Source organism: Rhopilema esculentum, unplaced genomic scaffold (assembly GCF_057945365.1).
Source record: "Rhopilema esculentum isolate cy_ngs unplaced genomic scaffold, ASM5794536v1 HiC_scaffold_23, whole genome shotgun sequence".
Taxonomy (NCBI): Eukaryota; Metazoa; Cnidaria; class Scyphozoa; order Rhizostomeae; family Rhizostomatidae; genus Rhopilema; species Rhopilema esculentum.
The window spans coordinates 1,479,077-1,499,173 of record NW_028300834.1 but is presented as its reverse complement, the minus strand read 5'-3'; the positions used below and the strand labels follow the sequence as shown (position 1 = coordinate 1,499,173).

At 35.0% G+C, this 20,097-nt stretch overlaps 3 protein-coding genes across 4 annotated transcripts; 1 reads left to right on the top strand and 2 right to left on the bottom strand.

The window, feature by feature from the left end:
* The first annotated feature begins 39 nt into the window (after positions 1-39).
* Positions 40-2,531, top strand: LOC135690677 (ectonucleotide pyrophosphatase/phosphodiesterase family member 5-like). Its single transcript, XM_065208301.2, has 2 exons — positions 40-1,025; positions 1,748-2,531. Exons 1-2 carry the CDS (start codon positions 293-295, stop codon positions 2,275-2,277), a joined length of 1,263 nt encoding a protein of 420 aa, XP_065064373.2. The 5' UTR covers positions 40-292; the 3' UTR covers positions 2,278-2,531.
* Positions 1,792-13,624, bottom strand: LOC135690679 (uncharacterized protein KIAA0513). Of its 2 annotated transcripts, none has more exons than XM_065208304.2 (12): positions 13,098-13,624; positions 10,857-10,936; positions 10,481-10,574; positions 10,195-10,243; positions 7,949-7,993; positions 7,196-7,269; positions 6,455-6,540; positions 5,973-6,051; positions 5,621-5,695; positions 4,619-4,696; positions 3,848-3,942; positions 1,792-3,455 (listed from the first exon to the last, which is right to left on the bottom strand). In XM_065208304.2, exons 2-12 carry the CDS (start codon positions 10,915-10,917, stop codon positions 3,412-3,414), a joined length of 780 nt encoding a protein of 259 aa, XP_065064376.2. In that variant the 5' UTR covers positions 10,918-10,936; positions 13,098-13,624; the 3' UTR covers positions 1,792-3,411. The 2 variants fall into 2 exon arrangements, with proteins under 2 accessions (XP_065064376.2, XP_088971372.1); XM_089115246.1 differs by lacking the exon at positions 13,098-13,624 and adding an exon at positions 11,231-12,276.
* A 138-nt stretch (positions 13,625-13,762) lies between these two features.
* On the bottom strand, positions 13,763-19,603 carry LOC135690678 (mitochondrial import inner membrane translocase subunit Tim21). The gene is made up of 6 exons (XM_065208302.2): positions 19,121-19,603; positions 18,014-18,076; positions 16,481-16,578; positions 15,529-15,602; positions 14,950-15,049; positions 13,763-13,934 (listed from the first exon to the last, which is right to left on the bottom strand). The coding sequence occupies exons 1-6, from the start codon at positions 19,509-19,511 to the stop codon at positions 13,845-13,847; spliced, it is 816 nt and encodes a 271-aa protein (XP_065064374.2). The 5' UTR covers positions 19,512-19,603; the 3' UTR covers positions 13,763-13,844.
* Positions 19,604-20,097: the final 494 nt, after the last annotated feature.

The following is a 20,097-nucleotide window of genomic DNA, read 5'->3' as shown; positions in this document are numbered from 1 at the left end:
GCATTTCATATTCGATTATCAGAATTTCCGAATTGGGCCTAAACGGCCAGATACTTCAACCGACTTAGTATTCTCTCATTAGTATGCAAAACAGGTGTTTAGCGGTTAATTCATATAAGCTTTAACCGCGAGTTATACGCATGGGCGGACACAAAAAGTTTCTTATAAGCAATATCCTGAACTTCAAGTTATGAAAGAACATGTATTATAGGTAGGCAACAATTGGCATGGTACAACTTAAATAAAGGCGTGCATCGTTTTGACGTGCAAGTTAGAAGAATTGGAAGGAAATATGAACATAATCTGGGTGCTTTATATTCTCAGCTATGTAAGGGCCGGATATAGCGAGCACAAACGCAGTAAACAGGTCTCAGGCCAAAAGGTCTTGCTTATAAGCTTGGACGGATTCCGATGGGATTTTATGTCAAAAAATAAGAATAAGATACCCAATATGATTCAAATGGAACAACAAGGTGTCACAGCTAAATACCTTCTAAACGTTTTCCCAACAAATACGTTCTCAAACCATTACAGCGTTGTGACTGGACTTTATCCGGAAAATCATGGAATCATTGACAACCAAATGTATGATATAAAGACAAATGAAAAATTTAGCATGAAATCCACGAATTCTAAGTGGTGGAACAAAGCTGAGCCAATATGGATAACAAACCAGTTGAATGGACACGAAAGTGGGCTTTGCTACTGGCCTGGGTTCAACGTCAAAATAAAAGGAGCATTGCCAACATATGCGCCAAAAATGGACAAATATGCTAATCCATTAACAGACTTTCAATCGAAACATATGCCCCCAACAGAAAGGATTGACCTGGTATTAAACTGGCTTAGCAAGCCAGCTGTCACATTTGCAGCCATATATTTTGAGGATCTCGATTCACAGCTTCACGACTCGGGAACAGAAATCAGTGATAACAAATTCGCAGATATAGATAACACCTTTGCATATCTGAAAAAGAAGCTAAAGAGTCTATCTCTAGAAAAAAACGTCAACGTGATTGTTGTTGGTAAGAGCAATGTTTCATGTGTGTAATCACTTGTTTGATGAATCTTACGGTATGGTAATACATAGGCAGTAGTTTACAGTCAAAGATAAAAGGAACAGCTTGGTGTCCATTAATTAACATAGAGATATAGCTCAAATTTTAATTGAGAAGTGTATAAAGTCTGACTTCAGTCGCAAACGATTGACGATTTGCTTTTTGACATTTACAATTTTTGAACACTGACATTTACAATTTTGACATGTACAAAATTAGAATTTCTTCAAGTAATTGCGTGAACTCCGAAGTACCGCTTTAAAAATCAGGCTAATGCAACAAGCCACCGGTGTTACTGATCAATTCCAATCCAAATCTGACCTGAGACCTATTTGGTCATCTTTTAGACATCATCTATCTTGCCCTTCTTCAATATGTTTCATAAATTAAAAGTAAAAACTCTTTTTAGAATGTTGGTAAAAATTTTTTTCCCCTTTTGAACTTAGTGCGGGTATAAATTCTTTCTGCTTTTCACCTCTAAAGTACTAATTTGGTAGTGTTATTGGATTGTTTGTGCAAATCGTTGTTTGGAGGAAAGTATAATTGAAACCAAAATGAACAGTGTCTAAAAAATGTTGAATGGGTCGTAGATCCAATGCCGTTAATCTATTTCTGAAGGGCGTGATTCTGACTTGGGCGTGGTTCTATAGAAATGATACATTTAGTTGCTTGTCATCTTCTCGTTGCAGGGGATCATGGAGGAAAAGATGTCAATCATAACAAAATCATCCGATTAAAAGATTATTTTGATATTAAGCAGCATATTAAAACGGCATTAGGAAAAACATTTGTATCAATTTATCCGAAGCCTGGTCAGTTGCAGACTGTTTACAATCAGCTTGTGCACGCCCACCCGAACATGACGGTATACCGCAAATGGGAATTGCCTACTTACATGCATATCAAAAACAGCGAGCTCACTGCCCCTTTGCTCCTTCTTGCTGATCCTGGTTGGATTATAGACACAGGCTTTGAGACGGGGGTTTATTTTCAAGGAAATGAGTTTTACAAAGGAGAACATGGCTATGATGTTTTTCATAGGAATATGAATCCGGGTTTTTTCGCGTTTGGTCCTTGCTTTAGAAAAAGGAAAGCTATTGAAAAGATGGAGACAATCGATCTGTATCCTATCATGTGTAAAATAATTAGGATTACTCCACACAAAAATGACGCATCAGTCGAACCTATGAAGAAATTACTGACAAAACACTGTCTCTAATATTGGCAGCTGTTTTTTAATAGCAATACAGAGCTTGCTGATTCAGAGGCTATCGAAAGACGTTCTGAGACTAGAAGTTGTAAGTACGCCAGAATAAGGCTTTAACTAATGGCTCTAGCAGTACAGTGCAAGTTTTAAGAACAACAACAAAACATATCCTATGATTTTGCGGGAACACATAATCAGTATATGCGACAGAACAAAAGAGAATACACGACAGGCCGAGATACTTTGCTAGCGAGCGATCTTCGCAATTTTGTCTCAATTCCTCGGCTTATGCCCTTTTTGATCGACTCAGCACGTCACCCAGCATTCATCAAACATTTATTTTGCAAAAAATATTGGCTCGTTTGAACTTTCAGATGGTGGTAAAACTAGCTCTAGGTCGAAAATTTCGGCTGCTTAAAGAAATGTCAGGAAATATTGGAAAAAATATTAATCCCTGACTCTTAAGGATGCAGTCATTTTTATGGAAACTAGTATAGGAATATTCGCTACGGATTCGGGATGCTACATCAGAAAAAATGAAGTTATTGCTAAATTTCATTAGCTCTAAATTTACATTTTACCTTACATCAAAACGTGATTAATTTAAAATATTTACGTATTTTTCAACATAGCAAGTATATAAAGGAAATACAACAATATTAATAAGGATATACAAATAATTTTTTAACGATATATACCAGTAGATTTCATCATTACACTACACAAAATCGCTCTTCAAAAGCATTACATAATAAACCCTTTTGCATTGCCTTATACAGTCTCACACACTTACCTGCAATACTGCCATCACAAGGCAATAATGAACCCTTAAAACATTTATAAATATTTTCTAACATTTGAAATACTATTCAAAATAGCAAGAGCTATTGAGTTTAATTGCAATTCAATACGTTGAGGAGCTAATATTATACTTACAATGCACGAATGTTTCGCTGAATTTAATACATTTTGCGAAAAAAAAAGTTCATTTTACAAATTGATTACCTGAATATCTATCACCATTATGGAACCATATAGCGAGGGCCAACCTTCAGTCTTGCATATGGCATCAATAATTACAAAAATACGATTTAGACTATAAAATGGACAATCTTATCTGATTTGGCATTGAAGGCATTTTCTTCGTTATTCGGCTTTTTCAACGCGCTCAATCAGCTCGTGCAGTTGCTCTGTTGGAAAAAGATCAGCACATTAAATTCTGAAAAAGACATTTCGGATATTTTCCATCTTAGGAACGAAAGCTTGAGATAATTAATTTTCGAGAAATATTCAACTTCTACAATATATTTTAGAGCTTTTAAAGAAATGTATTTCCAATAAATGCAGGGAAATTTCCTAACACCTGCCATTTCCAAAGTAACTTGACGAATTGAAAAATGAAAAAATCACGACACACTTGAAAAAGTCGGTAAGACCATTTAATTTTACAGTTAGAATGCACTACCTCGATTAAAATGTAGAGGGTTCTTCATCTAAACATCTGAATATCGACAAAAACTTTAACGAAAGTATCTACACTCGCAGCTCGCAGAAGTGGCTCTATACGTCTATTGAGGCATACCTTGACTTAAGTTCTCGATGGTGCTTATCTTTGATATAAAAACCTCTTTCATCTCTTTGGCTACATTCAACGACTTCATGATATAAAGGAATGTCCTGTGAAATAAAAAACATCTTGCATTAACACGACTGACTCGATTACAATGACCGAACTGGCAAAGACTGTATAAACAAAACTATGAAGCATCTTTGTTGTTACTGTAGCATTTGATGCTTTATAAAGGCTGCGTTCACACTGATACAGGGATTTAAGTTCTATCATATTTGTTTCATACTAAACGATGCAATTCATTAGTTTCGCAATGAGAGCTGTCCGATAATCGCATTAAATTTTAAACTCTGAGTTGCAACTTAGAGCCGTCCTGTTATATACAACAAAGCGTGTACAGCCCTGCCAGCAAGGAATCGAGCACTACATTACACTACATTTTTGCCATAATACAGAGAAGGCCCGGTATTAAAGTTAGATTCTAGAGGAAAAACTAGGAAATATCTCCAATCCAATCAACATTGCATCCAAGAGATAAAAATTCAACATATTATATAAATTGGTTTTTTACTATGTGGTAGATGATAACTGGGGTATAGGATATAAGATTCATAAAAAAACGGTCGGTTATAGTCACACCAAATGTAGCTTGAAAATCTTTGAAAATAAGCCGAGTGTGACTGTAAACAGAGCATGAATTGAAACGTTTTGCGTATTTGGGTCTAGACATTATGTGAATGAAGTTTTTCTCACATCCAAAATAGTCAAGCAAAGATTGTTTACCCGAGATGAGCAAAGGCCGAATATTCTTCGTTTTGATTCAGTTCTCGTTGCTGTTCTTCATTCAAAGACCGCCAAGACCTGGAATTATGAGTTATGTTGTAAATAAAGCATCTCTCCAATTACAAAGAGTCTTATCTACCTTTTCCCCTGACAAATACTCATTTGGTGGTACAAAAAATTGCTTTGAAAAAAGCAAACATATAAGCAAACAAACATGAAACTATAATGGCGACATGTTTTGGATTAATGGCAAAGCCTGATCTTCGTTCCATCTAGCAGTTTTGGAATCTATCTACATAAACACAAAAAACCGCTTTTGTGTAGACAAAAGGAGTTCGCTTTCACCTCAGGACTCCATTGGTAACATTCTCAATAGGCAAGGGGCACTGATTCGTGCTCGCGTTTTTGATTGGCCTATTTTGCAGCGTAGAGTTTTCGACCTATGTTCTGACGTTCTATACTCGGAAGAGTGTCGAACGAAAAGCTTCAGTATACTCAAATGTTTGCTTTTTTTAAAGCCATTTCTAACAAATACTGCAAACCTCAAGGTGTAATATAGATGGCTACATAACAAATAAATTTCTAGTCGACTTAAACAAGAAACGTAGTGCGAAACGCAGGTATATGGAACATAAAGCACTTTAAAGTGAATGAGACATTGTTTAGGGGAGCATACACAGGGCTTTAAAAGGTTCAAAGTTTTTTGAAAAATGTGGACTTCCAAGAGATCAGAAAAATAAGTGGTTACCGGAAAGTTTGCGACGAAACGTTTCTTTTGATTAAGGCTCATGAGAAACCATCGAGTCTGGAGGTAATCATTATGAAAGTTGTTGTGACAAAGTTTTCTATTGCGTATAACATTTTTATTATTTTCATACAAAATTATTTGTTTCAGACAGTGGAGTTAAATGACCATTGAAACCAATTTTATACTCGCTGATTTGAGGAAACAAACGGAATGTAAAGTGACGGAAAAATATAAAGAAAATAGCTAACATCTACCCAAATTTAGGTCTCTTTTGCCTCTCACTATCGACTGCGAATAAAAATGCTGATGTCCAGAATCGCATGGTTTTCCTATTAATGAAGAAAGGAAGGAGGATAAAGATATTTGGGCAACATCAGCAAAACATGATTTATATTGTTGTAGATTGGGTGCCAAAAAATTTCTCAACTCGATGTTTGCATGTTGTCTTCTATAAAAAATAAAACATAAGCTATTATTTAATTTGGTTGACAATTGAAATTTTTTCCAAAACGGCTCCGTTTCAGTGGAACAATATACAATAATACTTTCAAAGAGAATCAAAACATCAAAATAAAGTTGCAAAAGTAAAATGGAAAAGTAATTTACCAAATAGCTTGATCCTTTAAGTATTCAAAGACATATAACTTCGACGGAGTATCAGATTTCTTGGGTGAATCATGAGGAACTGTACAAAAATGAGAAATTTGTCAGCTTAGTTTTTGAATAGATTAACTTAAATTAATCAATCACAAGTCCCAAGGTATTTGATTTTCTCCCTCGGCTTTCATTGGCTAACCATTTGAGGTTCGTGCTGATATATAATTTCATTCCTAAAGAATTTCTAGAATACATGAGAATACATGAGAATACATAGAATACATTAGAAATCCAAAAAAATTAATTTAGAAAGTAAGTTGTGCAACTTTTCTCTTGGTTTGAATAATGTTAGGATAAAATGAGAACATTGTCGAATATTACATGAATGAAAATGGTTTGTTGCTTCAATTTTACATCAGTTACAGTGAATCAAATCCATGACCCATAACTAATTAATAAGTGAATACTCATCAATGAAGAATAACACTTACGTTCTGTAAATGAAGACACATGATAATATGTGAAAGACATATTTAGCAAACTTGCTGCTGGTGCAAAATCATCTGCAATGTAACATCTGAAAAGAAAGGAAAAGAAACTTACTACTAAGAAAAAATGACTTTCTTTTCAACAACTGAGTTATAGAGATATAAATTTCAATGCAGAGTCAACTTACTTACATGGACCACAGAGTGTTGAGAAAAGTGGGAGGGGGCTAAAACCAAATAAAGAGGCTTGACTGGTGGTCCATTTCTTAGTTTTTCAAATTCATGGCCAAAAGTTAGAGCTTTAGCTCCCTGAGGCCCTTCTGCTCTGTTGTGCTTTTACTTGAGTGAGCCAGTAAATAAACTGGATAGCCAATCTGCACAAAGGTCAAGGATAGCAAATTTACAGGTTCTCTAATTCATCATTTTATCAATGTTCCGTTCATTGAAGAAAAATGGTATTTAATTAAATTATGCTTTCTACAGAAATGATGAAAGAATTTGAGATATCCAACTTATCACAATCATTTTGAAACTTACAGTGGATGACATTTGATTGTATGGTTACTAAGTCATGTATTAAAATGTTGCAGCAGAAAGCAAGCTCTGATTGTGTGAAATTTGTATAATGGTAATTAATAAAGGCTGCCATAGTAAATACTTGGCTTTCTTAGAAAATAAAGCTAATAATGTGAATGACTGTGTTCATATACGAATACTGATATATTCTATAAATGAAATACATACTCAAATAAGACAATTGCATAGTACTGCACTAAGCGGAATAATATCACTTCTTCTACTTCCTTAATCTCCACACGCTGCAAATGATACAAAAAAAGGAACTATAACAATATGGATATTGCAATTGAAGAACTTTATGTTTAGGTACAAAGCGTCAGAGTACATATTTTGGTTTTCATAATGTTCCCTTTAATGAGACCATCTTTGCGTTTATATTTTCTTCTTTATAAATGATTTATTCTCACCTGCACTTTGAATCAAAGTAACTTATGAACTATCGAAAAATTCATTTTGGAAATTTGTTTAGAAGACAGGTGAAAATAAAATCTTCAAATCCATGCCTGCAGGAGATTTCATTAAATGTGATAGACAATGATTCTCCACATGGATTTATTTTGAGTTTAGAGCAATAAAAGTAAGAAATTTCTTTGAGATTAATGAAACATAAAAATCAAATGATGTCATATTTCCTCTATTGGCCAGAAAAAAACTATTTTTTATCTAATAAAAAAATGAAGTGATGTCTACATGAAACCAAAGCACCAAAAAATTACAAGTTATAAAACTGCTATTTTTATACATGCAAGAAAAGCAAATCTAATTGAAGAAATAATTAATCAAAGTTCAAAGCCCTCTGATTTAAGAAAACTCTTTGCAAGCAACGGTGGTAATTCAGGTGATTCACTTTAGTTTGTACATAAACAGTATATGAAAGAAAGTGTGAGTTTGAAATGTTTTATAGACAAGGAAAAAAACCTGGGCATCCATGAGCCTTGCAAACCAACATCTGCCTTCATTGTGCTGTGAAACAAAGTTTCAAAAAGTCAGAGCATATTGAAGTATTTAATGTATAAAAATAAAATTCTATAGAAAAAGACATTTTGCTAAACTACTACTTTGCTAAAAGATTTTTCATAATACAGGCCTTCCTAGGAATAAATTAGCACAAGTGTGTCATTTTGCACTCCTAGACTGTGGTAAGAGTGTGATGGAGTGCTTTTGATGTTTTGCCCGATTTCTACAAAAGTTCAGTTGCATTGTATATGGAGCCATTAAACCTCATTTCTTAACTCGTTTCATCAGTTCTCCCACAACTTTGACAAAAAATATATGTGGTTTTGCCTCAAGCAATGTAAGGCAGAAGAAATATTGAAAGTAGTGTGTGTCAGGTTTTTAGCTTTCATTTATTTCTATAAGAAAGATGTGTCTGGTAGTTGGATGTGTCTGGTAGTTGATCATGTCATGTTGTTAATCATATCTTTAGAGAAGTGTTTGAATAAAAAAAATTGAGAACTTATCAAGCTGTGTTCTAAGTGGAAGTAGGGTCTCTTTGACTGTGATAACCCTTGTTAAGCCTGTGGCAAATGGGACCAAAGATTATGATGGGCACACTTTGTGCTGGGCAGTTGTCATTGCATTGAAAAAGCTTTTTCAATACTTCATCATCAACATAGAAACAGCCATAAAGAATTCATTCTATCTCTTATCAGAAGGTAAAAAGATGCGCTCTGCCTGGCGAGCCTCTATGAAGAGAGGATATAGTGAAGAACTTTACAGTCCTCAATTAAAAAGTGCTTCCGCTTGTAAGGAGTTATCCTTTTCTGCCGGGATTTTTGTCGATTGGAATGAAAAGGGAAGGAATTACAAATTAGAAAGAAAAAATAAAGATTCTCTAAGAAATTGAGATGACATATCTGATTATAAATTAGAAAAATGGTGTTGCCAGTCAGTAAGCAGGCCGGTCACATTGGAATTATTTCAAGGTTTATGCAAACTGTGGCTAGTTAACTGACTTGGCAAATTCAATGTTCTAACGGTGCACAAAGCTGTTTTTACAATTTTCAAATTGGTTCACATAATATATTTATGTGTTAGAAACTGGTTAAGATGTGGCAATTTGAGCACAGGCTCTGCCCTGTCAAATCACATTATTTTTGTATCTGTTCTAAATTTGATAAACCATGCCAGAATAGCAGCAATATGTAAACTTAATATCATTTATTGGCCATCAATTTGTATCATCTAACTGATATTGCATATTTAGAGGTAATTTGTGTTCTTCTATTCAGAAATGTGGTACAAAATTAAAAGTTCTTAAAATATATTTTTATGGTGTCCACACTTAATAACTTTTTTGTCACTACTCTCCAATTCCAAATGCATCGAAAGTTTCGAAAAGTATCAAAACTAAAGAAGGGAAAGTTTCGAAACTAAACAAGGAAATATTTAAAACTAGACAAAAGAAAATAAGTTAATGAAGCTTGTGTGTTCAAGGCAACACCAGGAACAATTTCTTGAGTAAGTTGAAAGCGAAAATAAAAAGTGAAGGCAATTAATCCATATATGTCTAGTAATAGAAAGATTAGAAGAACTTTCATCCATTTTTGAAGGAATTTTAAGCAAATAGAAGGATATTTTCAAAAACCTAATCCAGTAAAAAGTGGAAGCACTGCAGATTTAACATAGTAAATAACTTGATTCAAAGTCATTCTGTCGCCTTAAGCATGGTTTCCATTAAATTGTCAAGTGTTGCCAAGTGTCAAAGAGTGTCGCAGAATGTCACAGAAGTTTGGTTCTGCAACACTTTGCGACGAATGGAAACTGCAGTACTAAAATACTGCAAAAGATTTCTATCTCTGCAACACTCTGTGACACTCTGGGGTTATTTGAAACACCTAGAACAAAAGAGTCACACGATGTTGTTGCAGCAGTAGAATTAACATTCTTTTTAAAATGGTGACTTTCAACGAAGGAAACATGGCATGAAAACATGGCAACTGAAAAAACGCCTGCACTAAATGTCATGAAATCGAAGCTCCTGCACTAAAGTGTGAAAAATTCTATGTGTGTTTCGCTTATTCAAACAATTTTTGATCCAAAATCTTGGCTTCCTTCTTTTTCTTCTATTTAAGACCCAAATTTTGATCACTTGCCTTGCCTAGGAAGGCCTGTAATAAAATATGATAGAACGCTGAAAATCATAAATTTCTTAGCATGCATACCTGACATAGCAAGCCAAATTTTGATTTTGCTTCTTGAGTTATTGTAACGCTGGAATATTAATGGCCAATTTATTTTAAGGCATTAATGAAAAAAGTAAAATATCACTAAGTGGTAAATATTTAAAATTTCTACCACAATATCAACTCTATATGTGCCTTCACTTAACAATCTAAACTCTGCAATCCTTCACTTGTATACAAAATGTATTAGATAAACTCTGTGTTTTAAAACATGTACTCCTAAAAACATTTTAAAAACACTGAAAAGGATGGAGTCTACATTTACCTTTCTGAAAACACATCAGCCACAAAGCGTCTCATAAATTTTTCACATTCTTTCTCAAAGTGATTAGTCTCTCCATTGTAATCAATGCAAAAATCTGTGAAGAGATTTATAATATACAAACAGTGACAAACACTATGAATTGGCAAATATAATGGTGCCATTTTTCAGAAAATACATTTATTGAACCTCCAAAGTTATGTGTTAAGTATTGGCTAATTCATTTACATACCAATCTTAAAAATTAAAAAACATTTCTGGGATGAGAAAAACCTTTTGTCAGTTACAAAAGACTTGGTGGGGGTGGGGGTGGGTCGATTGACTGCAAACATGGAACTGAAGTCTTGTTTGGTGGTTGACCTAAATGAGTACCACTTACTTTTAAGTTGATCAGTTTGTTTCCCCAGTGACTGAATGTTTTTCATTTCTGCTTTCAGCATATTGATTACTTGACTCTCTCTGCAAAAGAAGAATAAATACAATTTAATATAAAGAGACCAAAGCCTGAAAATCACTTATCTCTGTCATGACTTCCCATCACAACTGCCCTTTGAGAGGAAAGGACGGACTGACCAACTGGACCAACTTTACTTATTTCAGAATACAGGGGAATCTCACGAGTAGCTGTTGGCTAAAATGGGTTTTAGCCATTTGAAAATTTCTGGAAACTATGTTTGAAAAATATAAATGAACAGATAAAGGCACCAAGAGGATATTTCGATTTAGGCCTAAACAAAGGCAATAAATATTTACCTTATACAATGAGTCCTTTTGACTGCTGTTAACAGTGAAATCAAACTTGTTTACAAGATTGAAAATAGAAGCTCATGCCCTCAATAGGTTTATGAGTATAGTTCCTCAAAAAACACCGTCTCGCAAATCTTTAGTCTCTACATCATATAATATGCAACCGCATTTGCCGTCATCAAAGATGCAGCTCCACCTTAATCAAGATTGCCACCTCTAGGGGTTTTTTCTAAGAAACTTTCTTGTTCCGCTTTGCAGCAAGCGATCGTCTACTTCACGCCTACATAATTTAGTTCGTCTATTGCCATTTATCTTCCCTATACTGAGTTTTAAATTTTTTATGGTTGACAATTACGCTAAATTTGTTGTTCTTTATACAACCTATCATAGAACAGCCTTTGAATTTGCAGTTGAGTCGATATCTCCAACATTGGTTTCAGTTTTGTTAAAAGTTTTCTTAATACCCATTGTGAGTCGTACGAGATTCAACCAGATTAATTTCGAATCACATGAAATTTGCTTATGACGTAATACGTGATCAAAGGACTCTGTAGCTTGGTTTCCATATGATCGCTGAGGATATCTGCAGTTTTTCAACGACCACAAACGATCATATAAAAACCGCGTGTCGAGTTTCTAGTGATCCCCAGCGATCGTAAACGATCCTTGGCGATCCAAATACCCCATCAACAATCGACTAAGGAACAACGAATCACGTTGAAGAAAATGGGGGCAATAACAAGACAATGTTTAGGGTCGCTTAGCTGCAATTTCTGCGTGAGTGTTGAAACACTAAAATCCTTTCTGATATCGAAAATTTCTCTGACTCAGAATCGATCCTTTCGTCTCTTACATTCATCTATTTCCCTTTTCAACGTCGTAAAAATCGTAAAAAATAGTAATGTATGAAACTTTATGCTTCTGGTCTTTGACATAGATAAGTCTCGTGTCTTATCTACCACATTCAAGGACCTCTGGGGATATTACGTATTGAAGCAAAATGTTTTGCGGTGCTAAGCATGCTAAACGCCCAAACAAACAAGCATTTCATTTCTATACATTTCCGTAATGCACCCCCCCCCCAAATTCTCCCATAAGTTATCAGAATGTGCTGTAGTCAGTGCTATAGAATCTTTCCTACCAAAAAATCTTTGAGCGACCTTTAGTAGATGTTAGCTACTTATATACATTTCTTAGATTTACAAGAATTTCCTGCTTTCCTTTATCAGACTTATAAGATCTGCAAGGTTGATGTAGAGAACTGGTTGCAAATTTATGGAAAATGTAATATTGTACACATGACTAGGAATGCTTTGCAACGTACACTTTTTTTACACGCAAGGTTGTTTGCACTGTTAAGTTTGAGAATACAACTAAAGGCAGTATCAACAATACTGGCACGAAGCTGTCCTGACCTACCATACCCCAGATTTACAGAATACAGCTTGGAAGATGCCCTGCTATTCATTTTCCATTGAGCCTTTAAAAGACTGTAGTACAGAGTACGGTTAAGCTTCTGTTCTGTAAGACGTTATCCTCATCATGTAGGTTGAAGCAGTATATACAAAGCTCTTATCAAGGCTATCTAGCCTTATTTACGCTTTTACCAAATACTTTCAAACGAGTTTGCTGTCAGAAAGAATACAAACAGAATCATATTACTGATCACTGGTTGTTTAGTTGAGCTGCCCACATCAAGATAAAATTTCGATCGATAAACTAGACGAAATATTGATAAACTAAGGAAATTGGATGGTGCTTCGCTGCCATAGGCAATAGGATCCATTGTTATATGATATCAAGCGTAGCAAAATGTGACGTGATTTTATGGCATTTTCGAGCAAATTTGAATTTATCGCCTTTACATACTTACCTATTCTTGGTTAAGCAACATCATCAGTAATGTTGTTTATCTCCACAGTTGTTTTTTCTGAACAAATTCCAATCGAAAAGTATAGTATTTTCTGAGCAGGTCCACCACATTCTCGTCAATCCAGCACGTGTTGGATACTGAATGGGACCAGTAGCCCAGGCGTCTTTTATACTCAAAATTCACAAGTCTAGACCATCTAGTTTAATCCAAGTGCCAATCAACCTTAGTATTTCGAAAACCACTCGATTTTCTGGCAAGAAACTTTTCCATTATTGATCAAACATCATTCACCGTAGATAGGAAAATTGTTATCCTGATGTTACTAAAAGTTTACTTCTAATTTTAGGAATGGTTTCGGCATATCGTGAAAACGGAAAAATATTAAAAATTGCAAAGCAACGAGCCTGAAAAGAGCTCTCCAGATTATAGTAGAATATTAACACAAGTTTAGTTTCGTATTTCAGATTAAAAATAAGATCGAATTCCGATTTTTATCATACCAGGCAGGGCAAAGCTTGAATGGTTGTAAGCGAGATTCCTCAACGACATCCACCACAGGTAATACTTGGAAAATATCATGCCTTTGAGGCTTTTGTGAATCTCAAAAAATTGATCATTTTACTAAGCTGGACCCAGAGCGATAACAAAACAGATAAAGAGGAGGGTTATTAAAAGTTGCAAAAACAGTTAATCACAAAAAAGACAGATTTATATAAAGGACCATTGAAAACGATATAAACGTTATTTTCAGCGGCGATCTTCTACTATTATTGTTTCTGGAGGATGGCCATCTAGTTCAACAAATATGTATCTGAATTCAAACCTTCCTCTTGAAATCTAGAAAGATAGAAATGTAGCGTGCTATCATCAATCAACTGTATTTAGCACTAATCGGGAAACGTTATTAGGTATAATTATGATCATAGGCGAAATTGGCCAGCACTGTTACAATACTCTAACGAAGAGAGGCAGCTAGGAATTAGCATATTAAGTTTCGCATTTGTGGATATTGATATCAAGATGAGTTTGTCACTTGAACGTGAATAGAAGCGTCTAGTAAAAGATAATCCGCTCCAAAATTGCATTTGAACTTTCCTTTTAAATAATGCCGCTTTAAGGGGGGGGGGGGTGTACTTGGGCAAACTGTTGTTAAACTTCCGATTGCAGGGCTGAGAATGAATCCCAGAATTTTTAACAAGAAGTGCCAGAACTTGATGTTGTGTTGGTGGCTCAGGTAGTGAGTATTTTTGTACTTCAATGGGAATTGAGGACAAGGGTTGTATGAGGTACAATCACAAAAGTGTTTACCAAGATAGCTTCTTTTAAGGGACTTCAGCTTAATGGCCAAGCCTTTGCTTTTACAGAAAGGAAGCAACAGTTAATTGTCTGTAGCAAACAAATATCCTCCGGATTTTAGGTTTAAAAGACCTTGTTGACTACTCAATAATTTCGACAAAATCTTGGGTTATCAATCTTTTTGTGGTACCAACATTAAAAATGACATTGAAAAAGCAAATATATTTAAAAATATACTGAAGCTTTCCGTCCGAAACTCTTTTGAGTATAAAACGTCCGAACATAGATTGGAACGTCAAGGCATATCAGAAACCCAAGCACATGATTGAGCAGCCTTTTAACAATTAGCAAAAATTCTGCAACAGTGACTTTGGCTTGTCACTAAATCTAATATATAAGTCTGTGCCCCTCGCCCTTTTCCAATCATCTGCAATCTATAGCCTGTATCGCTCTTTTATATTCAGCAAAAACCTCTCGATTATTGACGGACTGTTACAGTCTACGAACAACTTAATGGTAATCTTAATACACATTAAAGAAAACAATCAAATCTTACTTCTTTAGTGTCTACATGAACCGTTCCTTTTCGTTTGCTTCCAGCGATGTAAAACTTCACTCGCATGTAATTAACACCATCTACGATATATTCTTGATGGCTGAAAAAAAACCATCATCAATGACTGAAAAATTAATAAAAGAGAATAAAAAACAGCTTGCTTCGAAATGTTTTACAATTAAAGAGCAGAGGCTAGATGTAGGGCTCTAAAAAGAACTGCCTTCAGGGCCTTTCAAAACAAAATATTGTTAGTTTATGCAAAATTAAAAAGTACAGATTGACCCTTAAATTCTTGATGATACTTGAACAGAAAATTTTAGACAATATTGTCTATACTTGAGACCATTGCTCAACAGAAAAATGTTGCTTATCTTTTTTTTAAAATCTATGAAAAGTTTGGCATCGTAGAGATCTCAATGCATCGATCGTTCAGAAGATGGCCCTCATAAACCAACTAACGATGTTGCTTAAAAGGATAACAGAATCGATATTAGTGATATCAAACTAAGAACATTTTGAAGAATTTAAGCAAAAAATATAACTTTTCATTTCAATGATCAAACATAAAGAAAACTTTACCTGACATGTCTTCTCCTTCCCCTTGAAGTCTCTTCGCCGTATGCTTTTACTGGCTCTCCAATGGCGTGCAAAACCTGATATTAGATAAGCAAAGATGCTAAATAACTGGTTGAAACTCAAAACAACTCAAAACACCGTGCCAAACCAAACTGCATTACAACACCAATCACATACCAATCATGCTTTCAAAGTATGTTCACATACCAACCATACCTTCAAATTATTATCCACAATTAAGGGTTTCACCAGAAAAATTCAAAATGCTAGGGAAACCCTGGTTTGACTGCTGTCAGTATATTTCATATCACTTTTAAGGAAACATACAAGACATAAGCAAGATAATCGAAGTTACAATTTAATCTATACGCTGGGGTCGATTCTGTAGAAACATTCTATGTGCAGATTCACACTCCATAATCGTTAACTACAACATTATGCAATTGAGGATGTCTAGGCGCGTGGTAGGTTAACTGGAAATCACGCTGAAAGATGGACCCCTTTTGGTCACTTTTTCGCTTACGAAACCTATCATAACAGGCTTGGTGCTAAGTTTTCTGACCCTTTTTTGAAAGTGTGCATCACAATAAAGTGAGTAAACGTTTCCACTATTGAATGTAAAATAACCTTATAAAATTATATTGCACATGCGAAATGTTTATGTTATGTCTTTCAAAAACTTTATGCTAATCAAAGATAGTGGGACTCTTTAAGAATTCAAGAGCAAGACTCTCGTTTATATCAATTTTTCAGGTATACAAGATGTGCAGACCATCAGAATTAAAGAAACATTAGATATGATAACTGATAACAACATAACTGATAAAAAATAACTCTAAATTCAAACTACAAATTATCTTGCTAATTTGTTATACACTAAAGTGCCTGTCTTTCCTTAAAGATGGGCCTGTCTTTCCTTAAGGCTGGAAAATGAGATTTAATTAAAAATACTCACTGATGTATTTTGCTTGACCACTTTCAAAGCTTTTGAGTAAACAGAATTTGGGCTGAAGCTAAAGAGGAGCTCACTGAGAACATACCAAATAAGAACACCTGGGATGAAAAAATATGGGTCATATGAAAACCACAAAGAAAACCTGATATCAGGGCAAAGGAAAAACAAGAACACCTGAGAGAGATAGCAAGAACTACATTGAAAAAACTAAAGCAATAGCAAGGATGCTTGGAAACCAAAACACAATACTTAAAACTAGTGTTAATAAGAAATACATTATAATTGACTTTGCAAAGGCAATTTCGTGTAAACATCCATCAAAAAGAATACAGACACTTGAAGTGAGTAATCAGTCCAATAAAAGTCGAGGTATTTGCTGTTTTAAGAAAACACACAAGTTCCAAAAACATATACAAAGATTTTCTTATTTAAAAGGGTGAGATCTACACAAGATCATTTGGTGGTGTCAAAGAGAGAAGAAAATAATCTGATAGCCAATTACAGACTCTGACATGGTAGCCTGACAAATTGACAAGCCAACATTTTGACCAAATGAAATTGAGGTTAATTTGCAATTTTTGCAAGGCTTAAATGATCACTCTATTTTCAGCTGAAGAAATTTGATGTGTACCAGCTTTTTTTCCACCTGCAACATTTCTAAGCAAAACTGTTGCTGCAACAAACACAGAAGAAAGAAGAGCTAATGTCTTATCTACTTAACATCTGTTTCTGATTAGATTTGGAATTTTTTTATTCTCTGTTTATCTTCTGCTTTAAGAGCTCATTCAGTAATTTCTCTCCTTTTCTCCAGTGAATAAGCAATTTTTGCATGAAAACAGGATTATATTAACAGAGTACCACATTTTCTTTAAAGGGCATTGTATTTACTTGATTTCTGATTAAGAGAACTATCAATACAGCTATAAGGCTCTTACAGTGCAGAAACCTGTACACTCCAGGATTACTGCCTCCACACCCCCTCCTCCCTAACAAGCTTTAGGAATGCTACCTAGTTCCCGTTCTATTGGCTTCTTCACATCAGTCTGTGCCTTCATCTCTGGGACAGGTAACTACACACAGGGGACACCTGAACTGTTTCTCACATTTTGTTTTGTTTATATATACTTCCATATAATTATCATGTTGCTGATAGGCATCAAAACACACTTAAAGATCAAGATCATTTTCAAAAGTTAATCTCTTGGAAAATGCACAGAGTGTGTATAATAAAGGCAATTGGCTTAATAAGCTGAGCTATGGAAGAAGCTGATCTCAAATAGGAACACCTCCAAGGCAGCAAATGATGACATGAACTTGATCATAAAGAATCTTTGGTGAAAAACAATGTGATTCAGCTTTTATATAGAATATGGTGGGGCCCCCTAACAAATTTTTATAGCTGCAAACCAAATTATAAAAAAGCAGGGGAAATATATATTCAAAGATGTGTACAAATAATGAAATGTGATACAATGAAAAAATTACTGATTTGGCAAACTGCTACTGATTTAACAAATTTATTGCTTAGGTAACCTGTAACTGCAAATCCAACGAGAACAATGCCCATGTAGCTTGCATCTTTACCAGCTTGTTTCACTAAAAAGAAATAGTGACGTAAGATGAGATTTTCTTGACAACTTCTGAGCTTTGTAAAACTTATCAGAATTGTATGTACATAGAAACTCAGGTATCTTCTGAATACATAAAATGTATTCATTCACAACATATGGAGATATTTTTAGTGCATAATAAGGCTTTTATCAGTTTTTTGCATCTGCATGTCAAGCCAAGTATCTCTGCATGGTTTTGCTTGTGCAGCTAAGAATCAAGGGTGACTTACATTTCTTTAAGAACCCCATTTGCTGTGGATGATAAATTAGGGTGGTGTTTAATCATTGGTGACTTATAACACAGAATTATAATCGAATAAATACAGCATTCAGGTTATAAATAAATTCTCAGAGAGTTTCAAATATTTCAAAATTTCAAGAGGTAACCCAATTTAAGTGTATCTAACAAGGTCAAATGCAGATAGCACAATGTGCAAAAACAAGTGATAGTTTTCAGTAATAGTGTTCACCAGAAACTTTTCTATAACATGGTTGAAATTTGAGCTTGTGTGCCTGACTGGAAACTTTGCTTCTTGCACAGCAAGTTTATTTTGAAAATCTGTAAACTGTGCACCGGAAATCACTCACATTTAGAAATTTATTTTGGTAATAATGTAAAATGTTATCAAAAACAGGCAATAAATTGCAGCCGCGTGACATAGTTTCCAGTCTGTCTTGACCTGGCCAAATTTTATATGTCAACACAGTTTGGCATGACTACACCCTTGCCATGCCTTTTATTGGGATAGTAACAGGAGGAGCCTAGACTGCAAAGTGTGACAGTTCTACATGTCTCATAATGAGACAGAAGGTTGCACACCAACTTAAAAATTGGTGGAACTTCTGCAGATTTGAGGCTTGGTGTTGGGAGTGCAACTATTGGTCTATCCACGCATGTCCTGCAAAACGCTCCCTTGTTAGGCTGGCTACACCTTCATTGGTAAATTTGAGCAGTTGAAACCAAAAAATGCTACAGTGCAAAAACAGTTATCCATCTTAACGAAAATAAACACAGCTGATAATTTCGTACCTTTTGCGCCAACTGTGAGTTGACCATCCTTGTGCTCTCTGGCTTCAACTACATCCTGAGAATCAGTGCCTTTTTTCAACTGGAATAATGTGTTGGTGTTAGCTGTGGAAAATCTGCTAAAACCATATGAGTATGTGTGGTCTATGTGCTGTTCTATTAAAACACCAGGAATTGTTTTATTATACGTTTCATTACCATATGAGGTGCATTTCTTATAAACAGCTGAACAAAGTGCAGACGATTTTCTTAACCCGTAGTTTTGATTAGTAGCTGGATATAGTCCATTTTTCCATGCCAGGAGGTCTATTTTTTCAAGACTCTTTCTTTTACATGTACTCAGATATTGTATTAATCTGCTTCTTGTTTCTATAGACTGGCGGCACGCATACATTTTACCATAACAATTTCAATCTCGATGGTAATGTTTTGTGCAATGGTGCCTTGGCCTCCAACTTCCAAAGAAATTTTTATTTTACCTCGAGGTCATGCGGAGCCTCCTTTAGACTACTGGTGTCAAAATAAGCTTAAAAAATCTACCTCATTGCAATGGATTCTTGTCGTCGTGTTGCTTTGTTCCTGACTATTTTTCGTATTATTACTCATTGCAAGATTCACCGAATCCGGCGGAAAGCAGATCCTCCCTTTTATCTAAATTTTTATTCGTTTTAGCCGGCGCTTTCGGTCACCGAAAATGTAACTTTCTACAAAGGCCCCCCAGCGTTGAACTTTTGAAAAAGCTGACGTTTACGTTTGGATGACGTTTACGTTGACGTTTACGTTTAAATGGCGAATATACACTGTGCCAGAGTTTTGATGCAATTCATAATATCATAATACCCAGTCCCATAATTTTTTCCGTAATAAGAAACCCTGTTCCGAGGCACATTACGTCAGGTCCAGTAGGAAACGGTTTACATAAAAACAGAGGATCTCGACTTGTATGGACAGAACAAGATCGTTTTCTCTCTTGGAATCCT

Bases quoted from the DNA above. Each gene is read 5' to 3' on its own strand.
- LOC135690677 (XM_065208301.2), top strand. From the start codon at position 293: ATGAACATAATCTGGGTGCTTTATATTCTCAGCTATGTAAGGGCCGGA. The intron at 1,026-1,747 runs GTAAGAGCAATG...TTCTCGTTGCAG, and splicing joins CGTCAACGTGATTGTTGTTG to GGGATCATGGAGGAAAAGAT.
- LOC135690679 (XM_065208304.2), bottom strand. From the start codon at position 10,917: ATGCTGAAAGCAGAAATGAAAAACATTCAGTCACTGGGGAAACAAACT. The intron at 10,244-10,480 runs GTAAATGTAGAC...TTAATATTCCAG, and splicing joins GCTGATGTGTTTTCAGAAAG to CGTTACAATAACTCAAGAAG. The intron at 6,052-6,454 runs GTAAGTGTTATT...ATTTTTGTACAG, and splicing joins TGTGTCTTCATTTACAGAAC to TTCCTCATGATTCACCCAAG.
- LOC135690678 (XM_065208302.2), bottom strand. From the start codon at position 19,511: ATGTATGCGTGCCGCCAGTCTATAGAAACAAGAAGCAGATTAATACAA. The intron at 15,050-15,528 runs GTAAAGTTTTCT...GTTTTTTTTCAG, and splicing joins GGAAGGAGAAGACATGTCAG to CCATCAAGAATATATCGTAG. The intron at 13,935-14,949 runs GTAAGATTTGAT...CTATCTTTCTAG, and splicing joins TTCATGTAGACACTAAAGAA to ATTTCAAGAGGAAGGTTTGA.